The 22,229-nt window shown below is 42.6% G+C and overlaps 1 protein-coding gene across 1 annotated transcript; it reads right to left on the bottom strand.

Moving 5' to 3' along the window:
• Positions 1–9,349: 9,349 nt before the first annotated feature.
• On the bottom strand, positions 9,350–10,535 carry LOC143925549 (olfactory receptor 1C1-like). The gene has a single exon (XM_077450028.1). It carries the CDS (start codon positions 10,275–10,277, stop codon positions 9,360–9,362), a length of 918 nt encoding a protein of 305 aa, XP_077306154.1. The 5' UTR covers positions 10,278–10,535; the 3' UTR covers positions 9,350–9,359.
• Between the last annotated feature and the right edge of the window lie 11,694 nt (positions 10,536–22,229).

The following is a 22,229-nucleotide window of genomic DNA, read 5'->3' as shown; positions in this document are numbered from 1 at the left end:
CCTGCGTCTGAGCTCCGCTGACAGCCTAGGGATAGTCCAGCCCCTGAAAGACTGAATGCTGTCGCCCACTGAAGGCGGGCGAGGTGACAGGGGGGCAGTAAGGTCTTCACTGCTGGTCTGGGACATGGTTCCTGATGGATCGAGCCCCGGGAGTGATGTCCTATCTCTTTTGGGGAAGATAGATGGACGACCGGAACCTATAGAGGATGACAAAGTCAAGACTGTTTCTCTATTTTCCAAGTGAGCCCACCTGTTGCTTGGGTACTAAGGCGGAAGCGAACGCGAATACACATATATACTGACGTTCCTTCGCCTACATACATATGTGTACCGGTCCGTCTTGCTGTCGCCTTTTCCACTCCTAGCCCTTCTTTTTTTTTTTTTTTTTTTTTACCTGGGAGACGACGTCCAAGCTGGTGCAGGGTGGACCTACTAAGCTTTGACTGACCTGGAGAGAGAAACAACAGATGACATTTGTTTGAAGGAGCCTAACAAGGAAAACTGGCATGTGACGTAAGTAGTTGGCTAACACAACTGAAGTGCACCGGTGAGTAGATATTTCTGCGCCATGATTCCTAAACCATCACGCCGTTATTCCCTTATTGTTTCTGTTATCCTTTTGAGATTTCCGTGTTTTTTTTTTTTTTTTTTTTGGCCCAGCGCCAGACAACCTGTGGAAAAAATAAATGAAATGTGGCTGTTCCCTCTGGGGCACGCCGAACCGTATCGATGCATCATAGATGCTACTGGATTCGGATCGGAGCGCTATAAGTGACCATGAAATGAAGCACGATTTGCCGTGACAGAGGCACAAACTGGTCGTGTCGTTAGTACAACTGACAGCAGAACGGACTCTGGAGCACGTACTGAAATGAGGGCAACAACCTGGGGGCGAACCGGAACGAATCGGTGCATCCGATCGTGCGACTGGATTCGAACCGGAGCGCGGAATGTGACAGTGAAATGAATGAAGGACTACTGTCATGACAGAGGCCTGGGATGGCCGGCCCCAAACTGAGGCTGGAACCAACCCGGATTTCTGGAGCATGCACTGAAATGAGGCCGAAAAAGCTACAAAATGTGGGACCGTCCGGGCGAATCGATGCAAACGAAATGCGACCGGATTCGACCCGGGCGAACTAGATGAGGATGAAATGTTTTCCCATGGTAGAGCTGCGACTCGGAGAGGACGCGACTCGCAACCGTCAACGAACGGGCTCTAGCGCATGTACTGAAATGAGGCCAACGACAACTGGGACACGTCGACCAAACCTGTGCGTTTTTTTTTTTTTTTTAAAAAACGACTGGTATTGATTCGAACGTAGTGGTGACGTGAAATGAATCCCATGACAGGGCCCGGGTTGAAATGGTAACGCACGGGCTCTGGAGCATGTACCGAAATGAGGCCAAGCTATTTGGGACACGTTTAATCGAACCTGTGCGTTTTTTTTGTTTTTTTTTTGCAAACGACTGGTATCGATTCGAACGTAGTAGGTGACGTGAAATGAACCCATGACAGAGACCCGGACGGTTGGAACGAGCGGACTCTGGAGCATGTACCGAAATGAGGCCGAATACCTAGGGGCACCCCGGGACGAATCGGCGCATTTAGGTGATGCAACTGGATTCGAATCGGAGCGTAGTAAGTGACAGGTGAAATGAAGAAATGGCCTACGTGAGCCAGTTTGTGGCAGAGGCATGGGTCGTTGTGCCGCAAGACACGACTGACAACGATATGACTGCGGAACATGACGAACAAGATTATGCAACCGGTAGCTAACAAGGTATCACAGACAACCTACCGAACGACGCCCGTGAAATGAAGGGCGTGTGCGGGCAAGTGCGACATGAGTGATAACAACCCGGTATCATCCCGAACGATGTGACATTTTTAGGGTTACGACACTCAAATGAAAATAGAAATGAAATAGAAATGAAGGTCAATCGAGACCCCTACCTGCGGCAGTCGAGCCGGCGAGATTTGTACAAAACCGGACGGAACACGAAAACTACGAGACTTCCAAGAAGGGAGACGTTTGTCTGAATGGTAATCAAATGGTGATCAACACGCGCTGTCGGCCTAGTGACGTGGTATTGCGCACCGGAAACCGACAACCACCACAGGCGAACGGGCTGGTTAAATACCCCCCGGGCTCCTCCCATAAATTCAGGCCACCATACTGGCCTTCTTACATATATATATATATATATATATATATATATATATATATATATATTACATACACAGTGCCTTGCGAAAGTATACGGCCTCCTTAAACTTTTCAACCTTTTGCCACATTTCAGGCTTCAAACATAAAGATATAAAATTTTTATTTTTTGTGAAGAATCACCAACAAGTGGGACACAATTGTGAAGTGGAACGAAATCTATTGGATAATTTTAACTTTTTTAGCAAATAAAAAAACTGAAAAGTGGTGCGTGCAAATTTATTCAGCCCCTTTACTTTCAGTGCAGCAAACTCACTCCAGAAGTTCAGCGAGGATCTCTGAATGATCCAATGTTGTCCTAAATGACTGATGGTGATAAATAGAATCCACTTGTGTGTAATCAAGTCTCTGTATAAATGCACCTGCTCTGTGATAGTCTCAGGGTTCTGTTGAAGGCGCAGAGAGCATCATGAAGACCAAGGAACACACCAGGCAGGTCCGTAATACTGTTGTGGAGAAGTTTAAAGCCGGATTTGGATACAAAAAGATTTCCCAAGCTTTAAACATCCCAAGGAGTACTGTGCAAGCGATCATTTTGAAATGGAAGGAGTATCAGACCACTGCAAATCTACCAAGACCTGGCCGTTCCTCTAAACTTTCAGCTCAGACAAGAAGACTGATCAGAGATGCAGCCAAGAGGCCCATGATCACTCTCGATGAACTGCAGAGAACTACAGCTGAGGTGGGAGAGTCTGTCCATAGGACAACAATCAGTCGTACACTGCACAAATCTGGCCTTTATGGAAGAGTGGCAAGAAGAAAGCCATTTCTCAAAGATATCCATAAAAAGTCTCGTCTAAAGTTTGCCACAAGCCACCTGGGAGACACACCAAACATGTGGAAGAAGGTGCTCTGGTCAGATGAAACCAAAATCGAACTTTTTGCCCACAATGCAAAACGATATATTTTTGCGTAAAAGCAACACAGCTCATCACCCTCAACACACCATCCCTACTGTCAAACATGGTGGTGGCAGCATCATGGTTTGGGCCTGCTTTTCTTCAGCAGGGACAAGGAAGATGGTTAAATCTGAGGGGAAGATGGATGCAGCCAAATACAGGACCATTCTGGATGAAAACCTGTTGGAGTCTGCAAAAGACCTGAAACTGGGACGGAGATTTATCTTCCAACAAGACAACGATCCCAAACATACAGCAAAATCTACAAAGGAATGGTTCACAAATAAACGTATCCAGGTGTTAGAATGGTCAAGTCAAAGTCCAGACCTGAATCCAATCGAGAATCTGTGGAAAAAACTGAAAACTGCTGTTCACAAACGCTCTCCATCCAACCTCACTGAGCTCGAGCTGTTTTGCAAGGAAGAATGGGCAAGAATTTCAGTCTCTCGATGTGCAAAACTGATAGAGACATACCCCAAGCGACTTGCAGCTGTAATCGCAGCAAAAGGTGGCTCTACAAAGTATTAACGCAAGGGGGCCGAATAATTTAGCACGCCCCACTTTTCATTTTTTTAATTAGTTAAAAAAGTTTCAAAAATCCAATAGATTTCGTTCCACTTCACAATTGTGTCCCACTTGTTGGTGATTCTTCACAAAAAATAAAAATTTTATATCTTTATGTTTGAAGCCTGAAATGTGGCAAAAGGTTGAGAAGTTCAAGGGGGCCGAATACTTTCGCAAGGCACTGTGTATATATATATATATATATATATATATATATATATATATATATATATATATATATATATATATATATATATATATAAATTACACACACACACACCTAATACAAAAATACATTTGATTTTTTAGTCCAAGCCAAAATGAACACATAAGGAAAAACAGTATCTACAAAATATTCCCCAGTCAGCTAATTAGTCATGAAAGCACCTACAAAACAATCTGACCTCTTTCATTTATTTTTAAAGCCTAAAGCTTCGTACACATGATCGGACTTTCCAACGGGAAATGTGTGATGACAGGCTGTTGGTGGAAAATCCGACTGTGTGTACGCTACATCGGACAATTGTTGGATTTTCCGCAGACAAATGTTGGCTAGCATGTTTTAAAATCTTCCGCGTATAAATGTCTGTTGTCGGATTTTCCCAGCGTGTGTACACGAGTCAGTTGGAAAAAAGTCCAAAGTACAAACACGCATGCTCGGAAGCAAGGACGAGCCAGAAGCGGTCGGTCTTGTAAACTAGCGTTTGTAATGGAGAATTAACATTTGTGACGTGGCAAATTATGAAATCTTGAAATGCAGAGCACAATTCTCTTCTTCTTTAATGGCACAATAATGAAGCTGCTTTGCTGGTGATTGTGAATGGAATTATTGCAAACAAATTTTCAAAGGCTTTTTTTTCTAGTGATATCAAGATTATTATTATTATTATTATGCTTCTTTTTTTTTTATTTTTTTTGGGCAAGTTACCACAACACCATTATCCCGTAGTTTTTAAGATCAAAGATACAATTATGTTGGGGTCCCTTGTCAATTTTACATTGTATTTTTTTAAATGTAACTGCCTACTCCCAAACTGTCATTTGAAGTAAAACACATAGCCAAGTATTATTCTCCACAATTTTTTTATTGTACATTAAAAAAATAAAAAATAAAATTAGACATGCTATCTGCCAATAGAACTTAACCAAAAAGTGCATTCTATGCATCCAAAAATATAGAAAATATACCAAATTAAATCATTATTCAACCAAAAAAATAATGTGAAAGCAATAACGCCAAGGCCAATAATAAATAACACGTTATCTCCTCCGATTCCACAACATGCCTGGTTGACAAACGGCTGTTCAGAAATGAACTGAAAAGTGACAAATGAAAAGCGCTAAATAAAAAGTGCGTTTTTTAATGGAAATATCACATATGTCTTGTACGTCACTATGTTCGTAATTGTTGGCCAACATTTATGTGACCGTGTGTATGGTTGGAGCCAACAACCTTCGAACAAAAGTCTATGGTTTTGTTGTCAGAAAGTATGATCCTGTGCTGGGCATTAGTCAGGGTGGATCTCCCTGCAGTTTTATTTTTTGGATATCAGAGGATTGGAGGCAGGTTGGTGATCAGAGGGGTTCCTACCACTTACAGGAAATGCGACAAAGAGGGTCTCACACAGCACTTTCTCAAAAGGGCCACATTTTGGGCTCCCTCCAAAAAGGTGGCAGGAGATCAGTCTTTTTATCCTTGTATCAGGGATTTAATAAGGTAACAATCAAATAGTCCCACTTTTTGATGGCCAAATCCCTGCTGTCCTTGCTCAGGCATTTGGACATAAATAACCTTTTAGCTAAAAATTGCCTGCAACAGAGGCAGAGCTGTATGCCCTTGTACACACGGTCGGAGATTCCATCAGAATGTGTCTGATCGGAGCGTTTTGTCGGATATTCCGACTGTGTGTGTGGTATGCATCAGAATGTTTCCGTCTGAATATCCGTCGGACCAAATTTTCCAACTTGCCGGAAATATTTTCCGACAAACTGCTCCGATCGGATATACTCCGATCATGTGTACATATAGTTACATATAGTTAGTCAGGTTGAAAAAAAGACACATGTCCATCAAGTTCAACCACAATTCCGATCGGACAAAGTGCCACGCATGCTCAGATCAAATTCCTACATCAAAGCTATTGGCTACTAGCCTGAACGTAGTCCCATCGTAACGAAATTAGGTCATCACGTTCTGAAAGATCGGATTTTCCGACAACTTTGTCCGACTGTGTGTATGCAACAGTTTCGGACAAGATCCGTCGGACAAAATCCGACGGACTTGGTTGTTAGAATGTCCGACCATGTGTACAAGGGCTAACACTGAAGACAACACTATTAATAATTTCACCACTCACCCACATATTCTACTGAGGGTTTGAGAGGGATGAAACATCCCTCTGGAAGCCTGGCCCATTTTCCCCTCCTCGTCACCAGCACCTCAACCCTCCTCCTTCTCATTTTCCTCCATGGCCTTCTTCTGTCTTCACAGGGATGAAGGCAGTAGGCAAGTCCTTCTCTTCCTCCTGCTGTTGTGCCCTTCATTACCAGTCTGTCTAATCATGCAGGAGGAACCCAAAATGGATTGTAGCACTAATCCCTGCATTTTTGTTGCTCACCATCATTTATTCAAGATGTGCAGCATTTTGGCACATCTTGAATAATGAGCCATTGATGTGATGAGAAGAACTCCAGTTCCCCAGAGCCTGTTTTCATACCATAATTGCAAAGGAAATCATTGATGGCATGCTGCTGCTGGTGCAGGACTTCCTGGAAGTCTGGATACTTCATGCTGAACTTCTACACTACCCAGGTTTACCCAGGTGAAGGCTGGCCAAAAGGTTAGTGCACCTATCGCACACCACCATACCTGGCTGAAGATGTAAAATAGTAAAAAAAAAGGAGGACAGATCATATTGGCCCATAAAGAATGATGAAGGGATTCTGGTTACAAAGGATGGTGAGATGGTGAAGGTTTTGAATGTATTCTTCTCCTCGGTCTTTAAAGGGGGAAACAGGGGGCTTCAGTAACCAAAATTGCAATGTTTATCCTCATGACACGTCACAGGAAGCACCCCCATAGTTAACAGAAGATAAAATCAGAAACAGACTTGAAAAACTTAACATAAATAAGTCACCAGGACCAGATGGCTGACACCCGAGGGTCCATAAGGAATCAGTCAAGAATTTGCCAGACCGTTGTTCCTAATTTTTATGAACAGTCTACTGACTGGTATGGTAGCAGCTGATTGGAGAAAAGCCAATGTAGCACCAATATTTAAAAAAGGAGCAATATATATCCCTGGGAACTGCAGACCAGTTAGCCTAACATCAATAGTATGCAAGCTCTTGGAAGGGATGATAAGGGACTATGTACAAGATTTTAGTAATGCAAACAGTATCATTAGCAGTAATCAGCATGGATTAATGAAAAATCCTTCTTGCCAAACAAATCTATTAAAGTGTAACTCCACTTTTGTTGAGAAAAAAAACATTCACCTCTGGGTGATCTATGTACATTACAAGGATTATAACAACTGTTGCCTATTCTCTGTGATCGTGTGCATACACCTCAATCCTTGTAGTAGTATGGACATTTACATATCTAGATCTGAGAGATCTTACACAAAAGAGGTAGTTCCATCCGCAATACACATTTAATGATAAGGTTGCATAATATATACAAATTACGCACCAGACAGTATTTACAAAACAATGTACAGTGTAGGTCCCCTGGCTTACATGATATTTACAATTCAATATAAGATGCAAGTATAGTGTTGTACCTAGCAAATGAATTTTGGGCACAGCCTGATTGGATGAGTCAAAGAAGGCTGTTGTTTACTACCCAGGTGACATGTGATCAGGGAAAACAAAAGGCCAACCTTTGAAGTGGAACTAATTACCGTAACACCAACACAACACTCAATACTTTAAATATATTTCAATTAGAATGAAATATATTTAAATTGCAATATTATTTACAGATTTCACACAAACCCCTTATGCAACACAACCTTTGATGTAGATTGCTACCTTTTGTTATTCTGGAGAAATCCATGTGTGTCTGTCTGTGCCTCAGTGGGTCTAATGGGAGTGGTTTAATAATTATCAGTCAGCTATGAAAGCTGCAGGGCACTCATGAGGAAAGCTGATGGGCCTGCATCCCTTTAGACGCGTTCCTATTGGATGTATCTCACCAAAAATGCAATTTTTGTGGCAGGGGATGCCTGAAATCTGACTTGTATCTTAAGTACACACGGTCGAATTTTCCGAAATGTTCGATGTGAGCTTGTTGTTGGAAAGTCTGACCTTGTGTATGCTCCATTGAACATTTCCTGTCGGAATTTCCGCACACAAATGTTTGAGAGCAGGTTCTCAAATTTTCCGACAATAAGAGTGGTAAGAATGTGGAATTCTCTTCCACAAGTAGTGGTTTCAGCAGGGAGCATAGATAATAAAAAAAAAAACTATTAGATAGGCACCTAAATGACCAACACATACAGGGATATACAATGTAATATTGACATAAAAGTGCACACACACAGATTGGACTTGATGGACTTTTTTCAATCTGTTCAACTATGTAACTTCAACTCTTCTGGGAAGGCTGTCCACAAGGTTTAGGAATGTGTCTTTTGGAATGTTTTGACCATTCTTCCAGAAGCCCATTTTTGAGGTCAGACACTGATGTTGGGGAGAAGGCCTGGCTTGCAGACTGTGCTCTAATTGATCCAAAAAGAGTTCTATTGGGTTTAGGTCAGGACTCTGTGCAGGCCAGTCAAGTTACTCTATCCTATCTCTATCCCAAACTCACTCATCCATGACTTTATGGACCTTACTTTGTGTACAGGTGCACAGTTATGTTAAAACAGGAAGGGCCAACTCCAAACTGTTTCCACAAATTTGGGAGCATGAAATTGTCCAAAATGTCTTGGTATGCTAATGCCCTAAGAGTTCTCTTCACTGGAACTAAGGGGCGATGCCCAACCCCTGCAAAACAACCCCACACCAAATAATTTGGACCATTGCACAAAGCAAGGTCCATAAAGACATGAATGAGTGAATTTGGCATGGAAGAACTTCACTGGGGAACTTGAGTCCTGACCACAACCTGATAGAACACCTTTGGAATGAATTAGAGTGGAGACTGCCTTCTCTCCAACATCAGTCCCTGACCTCACAAATGCTCTTCTTGAAGAATGCTCAAACATTCCCATAGACATACTCCTAAACCTTGTGGACAGCCTTCTCAGAATAGTTGAAGCTGTTATAGCTGCAAAGGGTGGGCCAACTCATTATTGTACTCTACGGACTAAGACTGGAATGTCATTAAAGTTCATGTACATGTAAAGGCAGGAGTCCCAATAATTTTGGTAATATATACATATACGCAAACACACGCACACACCTGTTTGGGTTTTTTTTTAGCTCTAACACACTCTTTAAAAAAAAAAGAATCTGATTTGAGACCAGGTACTATTGCCAGGAAGAAGGTGAACTGGTTTCCCTAGCAAAAGCAAAGTTAGTTTTAATTATTTTTATCTTTTATTTTTGTGTTATTCTATCTGCATTAGCAGTCAATTAAGTCTTCATGTCTGTGTGAAGTCTTCTTTATATTGTTACTAATCAAAAACAAGAGCCAAAAAGTATTTTTCTACACAAACTATCACATACATTTATTTAATAATCCTATCACAGCTCTCTTTACGTCTTTGTTCCGCAAACTGTACAGCAGAGGGTTTAACATAGGAGTCACTGCTGTATAGAAAATAGTACATAACCTTTCCAAAACTTCTAAGTCGGCCGATGAAGGAATCATGTACACAAGGATAGATGTACCATAGAAAATACTGAGGACCATGACATGAGATGTGCAAGTGGAGAAAGCTTTTCCTCTTCCCTCCTTAGATTTCATGGCCAAGATGGCATTGAAAACCTTGACGTAAGATGCTAAACTGCAGGCAAATGGGCAAAAGCCAAAGAAGACCATTTCCATAAATATAACAAACAGAAACAAGCTGCCAGGGCAAGCTAATTTGATGATGGCCTTAAAGTCACAATAGAATTGTTTAATAAGGGCGGCGTAACATAAGGGCGTATATGATGCAGAAATAGTTACGAACAGTGTGTTTAAAAACGCAATCACCCATATGGCCACTATGAGTAAGAGGCATTGTCTTTTATTCAAAATCTCAGAGTAATGTAAAGGCTTACATATAGCAATGTAACGGTCATAGGCCATGACTAGGAGAAGATTAACTTCAACACAGGCACCCCAAAAGTAAAAGAACATCTGGGAAAAACATTGTGTAAAGGATACTGTGTTTTTTCCAGAAAGTAATATGTGCAAGAGTTTCGGAATTGTAGTGGTTGTATAACAAATGTCAACAAAGGACAACTGACAGAGAAATAGGTACATTGGTGTATGAAGGTGGACATCTGTATATATCACAATAATTAATATTAGGTTTAGTACTAAACCAATTAAGTATATTGAGAAAAAGAAAACAGAAAATGCATTCTTATCCAATTTATTTGGAAGTGCCAAGATATGGAATTCTTTAAATGATGTCATGTTCTCCATTTTTTTCAGCTGACCAGAAGACAGCAAGTTTCTTTTTTTTGTTGAACTGAAGTTGCAAAAACATTTAACATTTAAAGTTAACTTTACACATTTTTCCTATTGAATTTTTCCTATTGAATCAGCAGTTTCCATTTTTAACTGAAAGATATGTGTCAAATTTCTGCCGGAAAGCCCGACCGTGTGTACACGGCATAAAAGTCAGACGGAATCTTTTCATCAGATATTCCAATCGTGTGTATGCTATGCCTCATCAAACTTTTTTTGACGAAAATTCTGTCGGACCTAGAAATAGAACATGTTTTAAATCTTTCCGACGGAATCAATACCTATCGGGGAAAACCGTTCGTCTGTATGCTTTTCCTACAGACCAAAAATGACGCATGGGCAGCTATTGGCTACTGGATATTAAACTTCCTTTTCTAGTCCTGTCGTACATGTTGCACGTCACTGCGTTATAGATGATCAGACTTTGGTGTGATCGTGTGTAGGCAAGACCGTTTTAGCGGAACGCCATCGGAAAAACCGTCAGAGTTTATTCTGATGGAAAAACCGGTCGTGTGTACGCGGTATCAGGTGAAATATTGAGAAATTGACTCATTCGTGTATATGATTCTATGTAGGTTTTCGTGTGATTTGTATTTATTGACATTTTAAAACCAATATGGTAACTATTGATATTATTAAAGATGTATTATTTATTTAGGAATTCTAATAAACATAAGTGGGGAAATGCTGGGTTCAACAATGTAATGTGTACATAATTATGTGGGAGTTTTTGGGTTGCAGGAAGTGGATATTTTCCTGGTAGATGTTAAATACACAAAACTGAAGCCAGGTCACATCTGTACATCAGGGGCCAGACATGTAAAATGCCACAATAGTACCATTATTCCATTCTTAAAAATCATAATTGAGACACACAGACAAAGCATTGTCACTTTATAACAGGAAGTATCCTACCAAATACTTTTATGGCAGGATCACTAGGTACTATTTTGTGGAAAGCGGCATTGAAAATGACTCCTTAACTAATTAAGACCACTTAATATCCATATACTCATTATGAACCAGGGAGATTTTTACATTTGTAGTAAAGGTCTGTTTATTCTGCAATAACTTTGACAATGCTTAAGATAAAACATTATATCTATTATTTTTCTTATTTTTTCAGGCTGATAACCCCCCCCCTCCCCCCCGATCAAACAGTTTTCTAGTGATAACCAGCATTTACTTATCAAGTATGAACGCCAACATATCTTAGGATAGCCTTCTTGGAGGTCCCTGTAGGTTCTTTTGAGGACAATGAATAAGAAGACGGCCTCATGGTGGGTAGGGCCGACACCTCCTGGTTCGGTTTGCACCAGAACTTTCGAATGGACTGCAAATTCGTACGAACTTTAGAACCCCATTGAAGTATATGGGACTCGAACGTTCGAAATAAAATGTGCTAATTTTAATGGCTAATATGCAAGATACTGTCCTAAAAAGGGTTTGGGCACCTGGCTCCTGCCACAGGGGACATGGGTCAATGCCTAAAATGTTTTTAAAAATGGCCGTTTTGGCGGGAGCACTGATTTTAATGATGATTAAAGTGAAAAAAAAGTGAAATATTCCTTTAAATATCGTGCCTGGGGGTGTCTATAGTATGCCTGTGAAGTGCCACATGTTTCCCGTGTTTAGAACAGTCCCTTCACAAAATGACATTTAACGGAAAAAAAGTCATTTCAAACTGCTTGCGTTTTTAATGTAATATCCGTTTCCGGCAATATGGATGAAAATCATTGAGAAAAATGGCATGGGTGCCCCCCTGTCCATTACCAGCCCCTTTGGGTCTTGTACGGATATTAAGGGGTACCCCATACCCATATTAAAAAAAGGAAAGATGTGGGGCCCCCAGGCCCTATATACTCAGAACAGCAGTATACAGGCGGTTCAAACAAGACAGGGACTGTGTAGATTTGTTGTGTTAAGTAGAATCTGTTTGTAATTTTCAACTGGTACATTTTTAAAGTGTAGCTCCAGTCAAAAAATGTATTTTTAAGCTTTTTGGAAAACATAGGGAAGGGTTATCACCCCTGTATAATTTGTTTTGCCGTCCGTCTTTTTTCATCTCACTTCCTGTTGTCTCCTTCCGTTTGCAAGTAGGAGACGTTTGTAAGTTGGATGTTTGAAAGTAGGGGCCTGCCCTATATGCTCTGCAGAAATGGCGGAACAAGGTGTTGGTGTTGCCACAACATTGTAAGCCCTCAAAGTGACTCTTGGTGGGCGCTGGAGAGCCCTGCTGTGAACGATTATATCAAGAATTGTAATTGCATGCCATTGTTGAACAGTGGTAGAAAAATTGACCTTTGGTGGTTGTGGTGCTGGTGCCACAACACTAGAAGTCCTCACAGTTACTCTGGGTGGGCACAGGAACGGGCCCTGCTGTGAAATATATCAAGAATTGTAATTACATGCCCCTGTTAAACAGGGGCTGAAAACTTGGGCCTTAGGCACTGGTGCTGGTGCCACGACACTGCAACCTCTCCCACATACTCTAGTTGTGGTGCAGGAATGAGCCCTGCTGCAAAGCATTGCATCAAAAATTGTAATTAAACGCCCCTGTTAAACAGGGGCTGAAAAATTGGGCTGGTGGCATCACCCAGAACCAAAAATGTTCTTCCAACATATCAGCAGAGGAAGAAGAGGATAGACAATCAACATAACAGGACAGTCACTCAGCATCAGCATAGGCAGTCTTGAAGGGATGTGATATTTCAAAAAAAAATTATTCGGTTACATCAGCTTCAGGTGCTTGGTAGCTGTGGGTGATCCAAGACTGATTCATCTTTATGAAGGTCAGTCGATCAACTGAGTGGGTGGACAGGCGCACCCTGTGATCGGTAACAAAGCCACCAGCAGCACTGAAGGTGCGTTCTGAAAGAACGCTGGATGCAGGACAGGCCAGTAGCTCAATTGCATACTGTGCAAGCTCTGGCCAGTGATCCATCCTCAAGACCCAGTAAGCCAGAGGATTTTCTGTGGGAAAGGTGTCCAAGTTTGACCTTGCCCCTAGGTATTCCTGCACCATGTAAATCAGACGCTGGCGATGGTTGCTGTAACCGATCATACCTTGGGGCTGCGGACTAAAAAATTGTTTGAACTCATCGGTCAGATGGCCACCTTGTCCACCACTCCTTCTGACCGATGCCTCAGCAACACGTTGTCCAGGACCAGGAGTTTGTAACCTCCCAGTCTCTGGGAACGCATTGCACAGACCTTTCTGCAAGGCCTCCCGGAGATATCTCATCCTCTGCTCCCTCTGCGATGGCAAGATAAGGTCGGCAACCTTACCCTTGTACCGTGGCTCAAGGAGAGTGGCCAGCCAGTAATGGTCCCTCTCCTTGATCCGAAGGCTTTGCAGGATCAGGGAGGCCATGCAGCATAGGTTAGCTGAGGCATTCGGTCCGGAGTCCTCTGGGTCACTAAGGACAACATGATCCACAGCTACCTCCTCCCAGCCACGTACAAGTCCACGGGTTTCTTGGGACTGTAAATCATCCCTACAAGACTGCTGCTGCTGCTGATGCTGAGTGCCAGCCTCCACCTCCATGCTGACACAATCATCCTCCTCCTCCTCGTCCTCTTCCTGTGTGATGGGTGGGACAGCAGGAACACTGTCTGGATAAAGGGGTCTTGAGAGGCAAGGAAGTCCTCCTCTTCCTGCCTCTGTTCTGCCTCAAATGCCCTGTCCATTATTCCATGCAGCGTGTGCGCCAACAGATGGACAAGAGGGACAGTGTAACTGATGCATGCATTGTCACTGCTCACCATCCTCGTGGCCTCCTCAAATGGTGATAGGACAGTGCATGCATCCTTGATCATGGCCCACTGGTGTGGGGAAAAAAAAACAAGCTCCCCTGAGCCTGTCCTGGTGCCATAGTCGCATATGTACTCATTGATGGCCCTCTGCTGCATGTGCAGCCGCTGCAGCATGGCCAACATTGAGTTCCACCTGGTGGGCATGTCACAGATTAGGCGGTTCTTGGGCAGGTTAAATTCCTTTTGGAGGTCAGCCAGCCGAACACTGGCCTTATATGACCGCCGGAAATGCACACAGACTTTCCTGGCCTGCCTCAGGACATCCTGTAAGCCTGGGTACCTGTAAATCATCCCTACAAGACTGCTGCTGCTGCTGATGCTGAGTGCCAGCCTCCACCTCCATGCTGACACAATTATCCTCCTCCTCCTAGTCCTCTTCCTGTGTGATGGGTGGGACAGCAGGAACACTGTCTGGATAAAGGGGTCTTGAGAGGCAAGGAAGTCCTCCTCTTCCTGCCTCTGTTCTGCCTCAAGTGCCCTGTCCATTATTCCATGCAGCGTATGCTCCAACAGGTGGACAAGAGGTACAGTGTCACTGATGCATGCACTGTCACTGCTCACCATCCTTGTGGCCTCCTCAAATGGTGACAGGACAGTGCATGCATCCCTGATCATGCCCACTGGTGTGGTGAGAAAAAACCGAGCTCCCCTGACCCTGTCCTGGTGCCGTAGTTGCACAGTTACTCATTGATGGCCCTCTGCTGCGTGTGCAGCCGCTGCAGCATGGCCAACGTTGAGTTCCACCTGGTGGGCATATCACATTTAAGGCGGTTCTTGGGCAGGTTCAACTCCTTTTGGAGCTCAGCCAGCCGAGCACAGGCATTAAATGATCGGCAGAAATGCACACAGACTTTCCTGGCCTGCTTCAGGACATCCTGTAAGCCCGGGGTACCTGCCCAAGAACCGCTGCACCACCAGGTTAAGGACGTGAGCTACACAGGGCACATGGGTCAGTTTTTCCTGTCAGAGGGTGGAGAGGAGGTTGGTGCCATTGTCGCAAACCACCATTCCTGGCTTAAGCTGGCGTAGCGTCAACCACCTATCGGCCTACCCCTGCAGAGCTGACAAAATATCTGCCCCAGTGTGGCTCCTGTCCCCAAACAAACTAGCGCAAGCACCGCATGGCATTGTTTTGCCTGCGTACTTGCGTAGCCCCTGGAACGCCTACAGAGCACCGCTGGTTCTGAGGACAGAGCACTGGAGGAGGCCATGGAGGAAGAAGAAGAGGAGGGGGTGGAGGAGAGAGGTGTGTCACAACCAATAGTAGCATTTTGGAGGCATGGTGGCGGAACAACCTCCAACACTACTGCACCTTGTCCTGCATCCTTCCCAGCTGCCAGAAGAGTGACCCAATGGGCTGTGAAAGACAGATAACGTCCCTATCCATGCCTGCTAGACCATGAGCACCTTACCGCTGACCGCCCTGTCCAGCGAGGCAAGGACATTGCCTTCCACATTCCGGTAGAGAGCCGGAATCGCCTTCCATGAGAAAAAGTGGCGTTTGGGGACCTGCCACTGAGGAACCGCACATTGTACAAACTCACGGAAGGGGGCCAAGTCTACCAACTGAAAAGGCAGCAGTTGAAGTGCTAGCAATTTAGCCAAGCTAGCATTCAACCGCTGGGCATGTGGATGGCTGGGAGCGAACTTCTTTCGAAGGTCCAGCAGCTGGGGCAGGGACATTTGCCTGCTATAATCGGATGTGGGTGTACTGCTAGCAGAGTGCCCGGAAGCACTTGGCTGTGACACACCTAATTCTACACCTTCATTCCTCTCAGGGCAGGTTTCAGAGAGGACTGAAGGTCTAGTGGGGTAGGAGAGGCCAGCTGATGAGGAGCAAGGAGAGGTCCGCTTTGTTCTTTGGTGTGGGTCTTTGAGGTACGCTTGCCAACGAGCTGCATGGCAGGTCAACATATGTCTGGTCAAGCATGTGGTGCCCAAGCAGCTGATGTTTTGGCCACGCGAGATACGATTGAGACATATGTTGCAAATAGCAGCGGTGCGATCTGATGCACTCATCTCAAAAAAGACCCACACCAAAGAACTTTTAGAATAACGCGCAGAGGCAGCGCCCTACACAGGCGGAGCTCTGCGGTGTGATTCAGTCGGTGTGCTGCCCCTAAGCTGGCCCCCAGAGGGCATCCTGACTCGTTGGACATGTGCCTCCTCCTCCACCTCCTCTCTCCTATCAGGCACCCACGTGGAGTCAGTGCCCTAATCCTCCCCTCCCTCTTCATCGCTGTAGCAAACCTGGCAGTATGCTGCAGCTTGTGGAACATGACTGCCAGATTGCTGTCTTTCTTGAGCATCCCCTCTCTCTGCGCTCACGCTACTGCCTTCCTCTAGCTGAGTATCATCATCAGAGCCTACAAAACACTAGGCATCCTCCTGGAGCATGTACCCAACACTGTGCTCAAAGAGTTCAGGAGACTCCTCAGGAGGACATGATGGGTCTAGTGAAGGAGTCACTGATGATGACATTGAGAGGAGGGAAGACGATGCGTTGGCAGCTGCTTTGCTAGTACCCTGGGCCTGGGTGAGAGAGGATGAGGAGGATGAAGAGGGCTTGGTCATCCACTCTACCAAGTCGTTGGCATGTTGCGGCTCAACATGTCCAGCTGCCGAAAAAGGACAAGCGTGTCCCATGGCCACGTGCTGATGATGACGATGCACCGCGTCCACGACCAGCACTGTTGTCTCTAGACACAGAGCCTGCTTGCCCTCTTATCGGCTCGCGCCTGTCTGCCTCTCCTTGTTGGCCTTCCAAACATGGTAATGGCCTGAAGGGAGATGGGAAAACCAGCAATTGGGTAGTGTATATTGTGCTGGAGGCACACATCACCCACTAACGCCTGCAGATGGCAGATGGCTCAATTAGAGAAGAGCTATATAGGTGGATATAACTGTGTATACTGCGGTCAGGGCACGCAGACAGCATGCAAAATCTCCTACAACTGACTGCAAGCTCTATTACAAAAGAGCAATATAGCTAGCTATGTAGGTGGATATAACGGTGTATACTGCGGTCAGGGCACGCAGACAACAGGCACAATCTCCTACAACTGACTGCAAGCTCTATTACAAAAGAGCAATATAGCTAGCTATGTAGGTGGATATAACGGTGTATACTGCAGTCAGGGCACGCAGACAGCACGCACAATCTCCTACAACTGACTGCAAGCTCTATTACAAAAGAGCAATATAGCTAGCTATGTAGGTGGATATAACGGTGTATACTGCAGTCAGGGCACGCAGACAGCACGCACAATATACATACATGCTTTTACTGACACATTTGTGTAGCCTTTTTTTATTTTTTTATCACGTATGTCCTGTTCCTTTTCCAATAAAGCTTTCCTGTATATGGAGGAGGGAAAAATTATACCAGGGACAATAGATTTCAAGATTCTACAGGTTATAACTGTTTTAAATAGTCTTTAGATTCTGCAATATTTTTCTGAATATAAATTACATAAATCATTTACACATACAGTATATTGAAAATAAGAGGAATATTGTTAATAGCATGCATGCTATGTTTTATTTTTAATTTTTAAATATTCAAACATAATATAAAAACAGCACTAAATTAATTTAGGAATGTAATCAAGGACTGAAAGATTTTTAAGAAATTTATAAAATATTACAATGTCAAGTGGCAGACATGGGTGACTCAGCGCCATGGGTGACCCAGTGCCAGGGGTCTGCTTAGGAACTACCCAGCATCACATCCCAAAACTTATGAACAAATGAAAACGGTCTGCTCAAGCAGGCAAAAAGGTACCGAGGGTGTGTTATCTCTCAAAGAAAAAGATGGATATGCATTTCCTTTCTTCACATTGCACACTTATGGGAAAACATTTGACCACTCATTGAAAATCAGGAGGTTTAGAGACACTTTTAGATGACACTTTTAGATGCCCTAGGAGGGCCGACATTTTCAACAATTTGTGACTTTATCCACCTGTTTTTTTTTTCAATCAGAAATCTAGCCCTTATTTTGTCTTCCTATCCAACTCTGCAGGTTTGTGGCAATGGCTATGGTCCAGATGTCATACGCAAGACCTGCTTTGAGTCACTCCTAATGTCTTAAAATTTCTCAATACATTTAAAACAGCTCTCCAGCCTATATCTATGTCTATGATACAGTACTCTATGGGTGATGTTTAATTGGTATACATCTGGTGTGCTGATGCTGAAGCTTTTTCCAGAACAGTCAAATGTAATGTATATACATATGCTGTGGATGGGACTATAAATACAGAGGTAAAGGGGCCTGGAGCATGATTGTGAGACAATTATGACCCTACAAAGGTACCAACCCATAAAGCGCATATACTCTACCATACTGAAACAAAATTGTATGGGACTTTACATGTACCCTGTGGGGTCTGATAAATACACAAACCAAGGAAGTAAAAATAAAATAAACAAATCTTTATTCTACATATAAAAAGGGTTTGTTTTAAAGGTTGAAGACTAAACTGGTTAAAATCACAGTTACAGTTAAGTTATCCAGGGTGTTGTTGTCCTGGCTATATAGAATCTGTAAAAATGGGCCATTTTTCTGGATTCTACAGCCAGGACAACACCACCCTGGTTGTAACTTAACTGTAATGCTGCGTATACACGTTCGGGATTTTGGTCGGAAAAAGCTCTGATGGTTTTCCTGACAGAATTCCGACGGGATTTCGCTCATGCTGTCTTGCATAAACACGGTCACACCAAATTCCGACTGTCAAGAGCGCAATGACGTACAACACGTATGACGGGACTAGAAAAAGGAAGTTCAATACCCAGTAGCCAATAGCTTCCATCTTGTAGTTGAATCTGAGCATGCGTGAGTTTTTGCTTGTAAGAAGATCGGAATTTAGAAAGTTTTTGCATCTGAAAAATTGAGAAAATGCTCTCAAATTTTTGCTGGTGGGAATCCAGCCATCTAAATTCTGATGGAGCATACACATGGTCGCATTTTCCGATGAAAAGCTCTCATCGGTCTTTTGCTGGCCAAAATTCCGATTGTGTGTATGAGGCATAATTTTAAAACAAACAAACCCTTTTTATATGTAGAATAAACATTTGTTTATTTTGTTTACCTTTCCTTGGTTTGTGTATTTATCAGACCCCACAAGGTACATGTAAAGTCCCACACAATTTTGTTCTAATATGGTACGGTATATGCTCTTTATGGGAAAGTACCTTTGTAGGGTGTCATAATTGTTGGGGAGGAATGCAAAATAAGGGCCAGATCCCTGATCGAAAAAAACAGGTGGATAAAGTCACAAATTGTGGAAAACGTCAGCGCTCCAAGGGAAAAGACATCTAAAAGTGTCTCTAAACCATCTGATGTTTAATGAGCGGTCAAATGTTTTCTCATAAGTGTGCAATGCGAAGAGAGGAAATGCATATTCATCTTTTTCATTGAGAGATAACACATCCTTAGTACCTTTTTGCCTACTTGGGCAGACCGTTTTAATTTGTTCATAAGTTTTGGGATGTGGTGCTGGGTAGTTCCTAAGCAGACCCATGGCACAGGGTCACCCATGGCAGCCATTTGACATTGTAATATTTTATAAATGTCTTAAAAATCTGTCTGTCCTTGATTACATTCCTAAATTTAATTTAGTGCTGTTTTTGTATTTTATGTTTGAATATTTCAAAATTAAAAATAAAAAAAATAGGTAATTTGTTTTTTTCCCCAGCATGCAGGCTATTGACAATATTCCACTTATTTGCAATATACTGTATGTGTAAATGATTTATGTAATTTAGATTCTGCAATATGTTACTGAATATAAAGACTATTTAAACCAGTTATAACCTGTAGAATCTTGAAACCTATTGTCCCTGGTATAATTTTTCCCTCCTCCATATAAAGGAAAGCTTTATTGGAAAAGGAACAGGACATACGTGATAAAATATAAAAGGCTACACCAATGTGTCAGTAAAAGCACGCATCCATATTGTTGTCACATAATACATATGTCACCTAATATATAATGCATACTGTATATGAAACAGGGTACCATAGGAATATCAGAAATGTGAGGATTTCAATGTGTCATAGGTAGTAAATGCTTCCAGATTTTAGCCTTCATCTCAAACACAGTGTTGCTGTAAAGCCTCAAGAAAAGTGAATGTAGAATATTTTGACTACAGATTTAACTAAATAAATGCTTAAATGTAAACTAAAACTTCTTCCTATGTGTGGCTTTGAAAGAAGAAAAAAATGCTTCTTAAGCATGGCTTAGGAAGAAAAAAAAATACTTCCTAGATGTGATTTAGAAGGAGAAAAGTGTGATGAAATAATTCACATCCAATAATTCCAGATTCCGGATAAATATAGTGTTTTTTTAATAATAGGCAGATGATTTTAAACCTTTTTTTGTTTTATTTGAATTTTAGCATCAATAAACCTAGGGTTGAATTGACATTACAAAATTCTTTGCTTTTTATTGAATGCACGTTTGTTTTTCTTTGAGAGATAACATGCCTATAAAGTCCCTTACTACATTTTTGCCTGCTTGATCAGACAGTTCTGTTTAAAACATTAAAATACATATAATGTTTACATTTTATAATATAATTTACCAATTCCATTGCCTTACTGATATGTAATGAAGAGACTAGACCATAATGTGCCAATTCCATTACCTAATATGTAATGAAGAGAATAGACCATACTATAGAACAGTGATTCTCAACCAGGGTTCCGTGGAACCCTAGGGTTACTCCAGAGGTTGCTAGGGGTTCCTGCAGCATTGGGCAATTTCTGCCTCTTGGAGAAGTTCCCACCGACACCATTGATCTTTTCAGCTATCTGTAAGGAGGTAATTCTTCCCAATGATCACAAGTGTAAGAACCATTCTTCCTACTGACCATCACTCTAATGTATCATGAGTTATAGATTTCTCATTTTTATCAGGGGTTCCCTGAGACCGGAGAACTATTTCAAGGGTTCCTCTATGTTGAAAAGGTTGAGAAAGACTGCTATAACACATAGTGTGCAGATCAGGAATTAGAGAACAGCAGTTGTTCAAGAATGCTCAATAGAGGATATTTTATACTATTCTGTGCCCATAGATTATCTTTCATTTATATCTATAGAGAACAACCAGAACAATTATTTATCATAATTGTTCTCAAGTGTCATCCTACTATAATTAAAATGTTACAATTCCCTCCTTGTTTCATTTATAAATATCTAATGTATTTTGAGAGCTTCTTGTAAAATTTATGAAGTTTTGTCTTTTTTTTCCCACTTTGTGGTATGTCATAGATATTAGAAAACAGATGGGCAAGCAGAACACTGATTATTTTGAAGCAAAATTTAAAGTGTTTATAAACTCTCTATTTCAACTTCAGCTCATTTCAGTCCTTATTAATTAAGCTACTGATCACTGCCTGTAAAAGTCTCCTTCCTTTTTTCTTCTACTTGCATTTCGTCCTGCAATGTTTGATTATGTCACCAGCACATTCGCTTCCCGTCCATTGTGGTGCGGCATGCTCTGTGCGCCGTTCCCATTTCAACGACATGCTCTGTCTGATGCCGCGTACACACGACCGGACTTTCCGGCAGACTAGGCCCGACTGAATCAATCCGTTGGACAATCCAATCCTGTGTGGGCTAATCTGATTGAATTTTTTAATGGAAAAAGGGCGGACCTAGAAATAGAACATGTTTCAAATCTGTCCGATGGACTCAATCCCTCTCGGGAAAACCATTTGTCTGTATGCTGGTCCGATGGACCAAATAAGACGCAAGGGAATCTATTGGCTACTGGCTATTGAACTTGCTTTTTTAGTCCTGTCTTATGTAATCACGTTCAAAATGAATATACTTTCGAATGGACCTAGTCCATTCTTGTGTGGCCAAGTCTGTTTGTTCATAAAGTCCGTCTGATCTCTGTCGAAAGTCAGTCGGGAAGACCGTCGGACCTAGTCTGCCGGAAAGTCCGGTCGTGTGTACGTGGCATGTGGGTTCCGCTCTCTGCGGCACAGCTTAGTAGGCACGCGAGACTGGGCAGTCACTCACATCTTCCTTGCTTGGTTGCCATAGTAACATTGGTCAAGACAGAGGCTGGGTAAACA

This window comes from Lithobates pipiens, unplaced genomic scaffold (genome assembly GCF_037356315.1).
Source record: "Lithobates pipiens isolate NorthernLeopardFrog02 unplaced genomic scaffold, aLitPip1_a1.2 Scaffold_22, whole genome shotgun sequence".
Taxonomy (NCBI): domain Eukaryota; kingdom Metazoa; phylum Chordata; class Amphibia; order Anura; family Ranidae; genus Lithobates; species Lithobates pipiens.
Note: the sequence above shows the minus strand (reverse complement) of the source record. Positions and strands in the feature narration are given on the sequence as shown.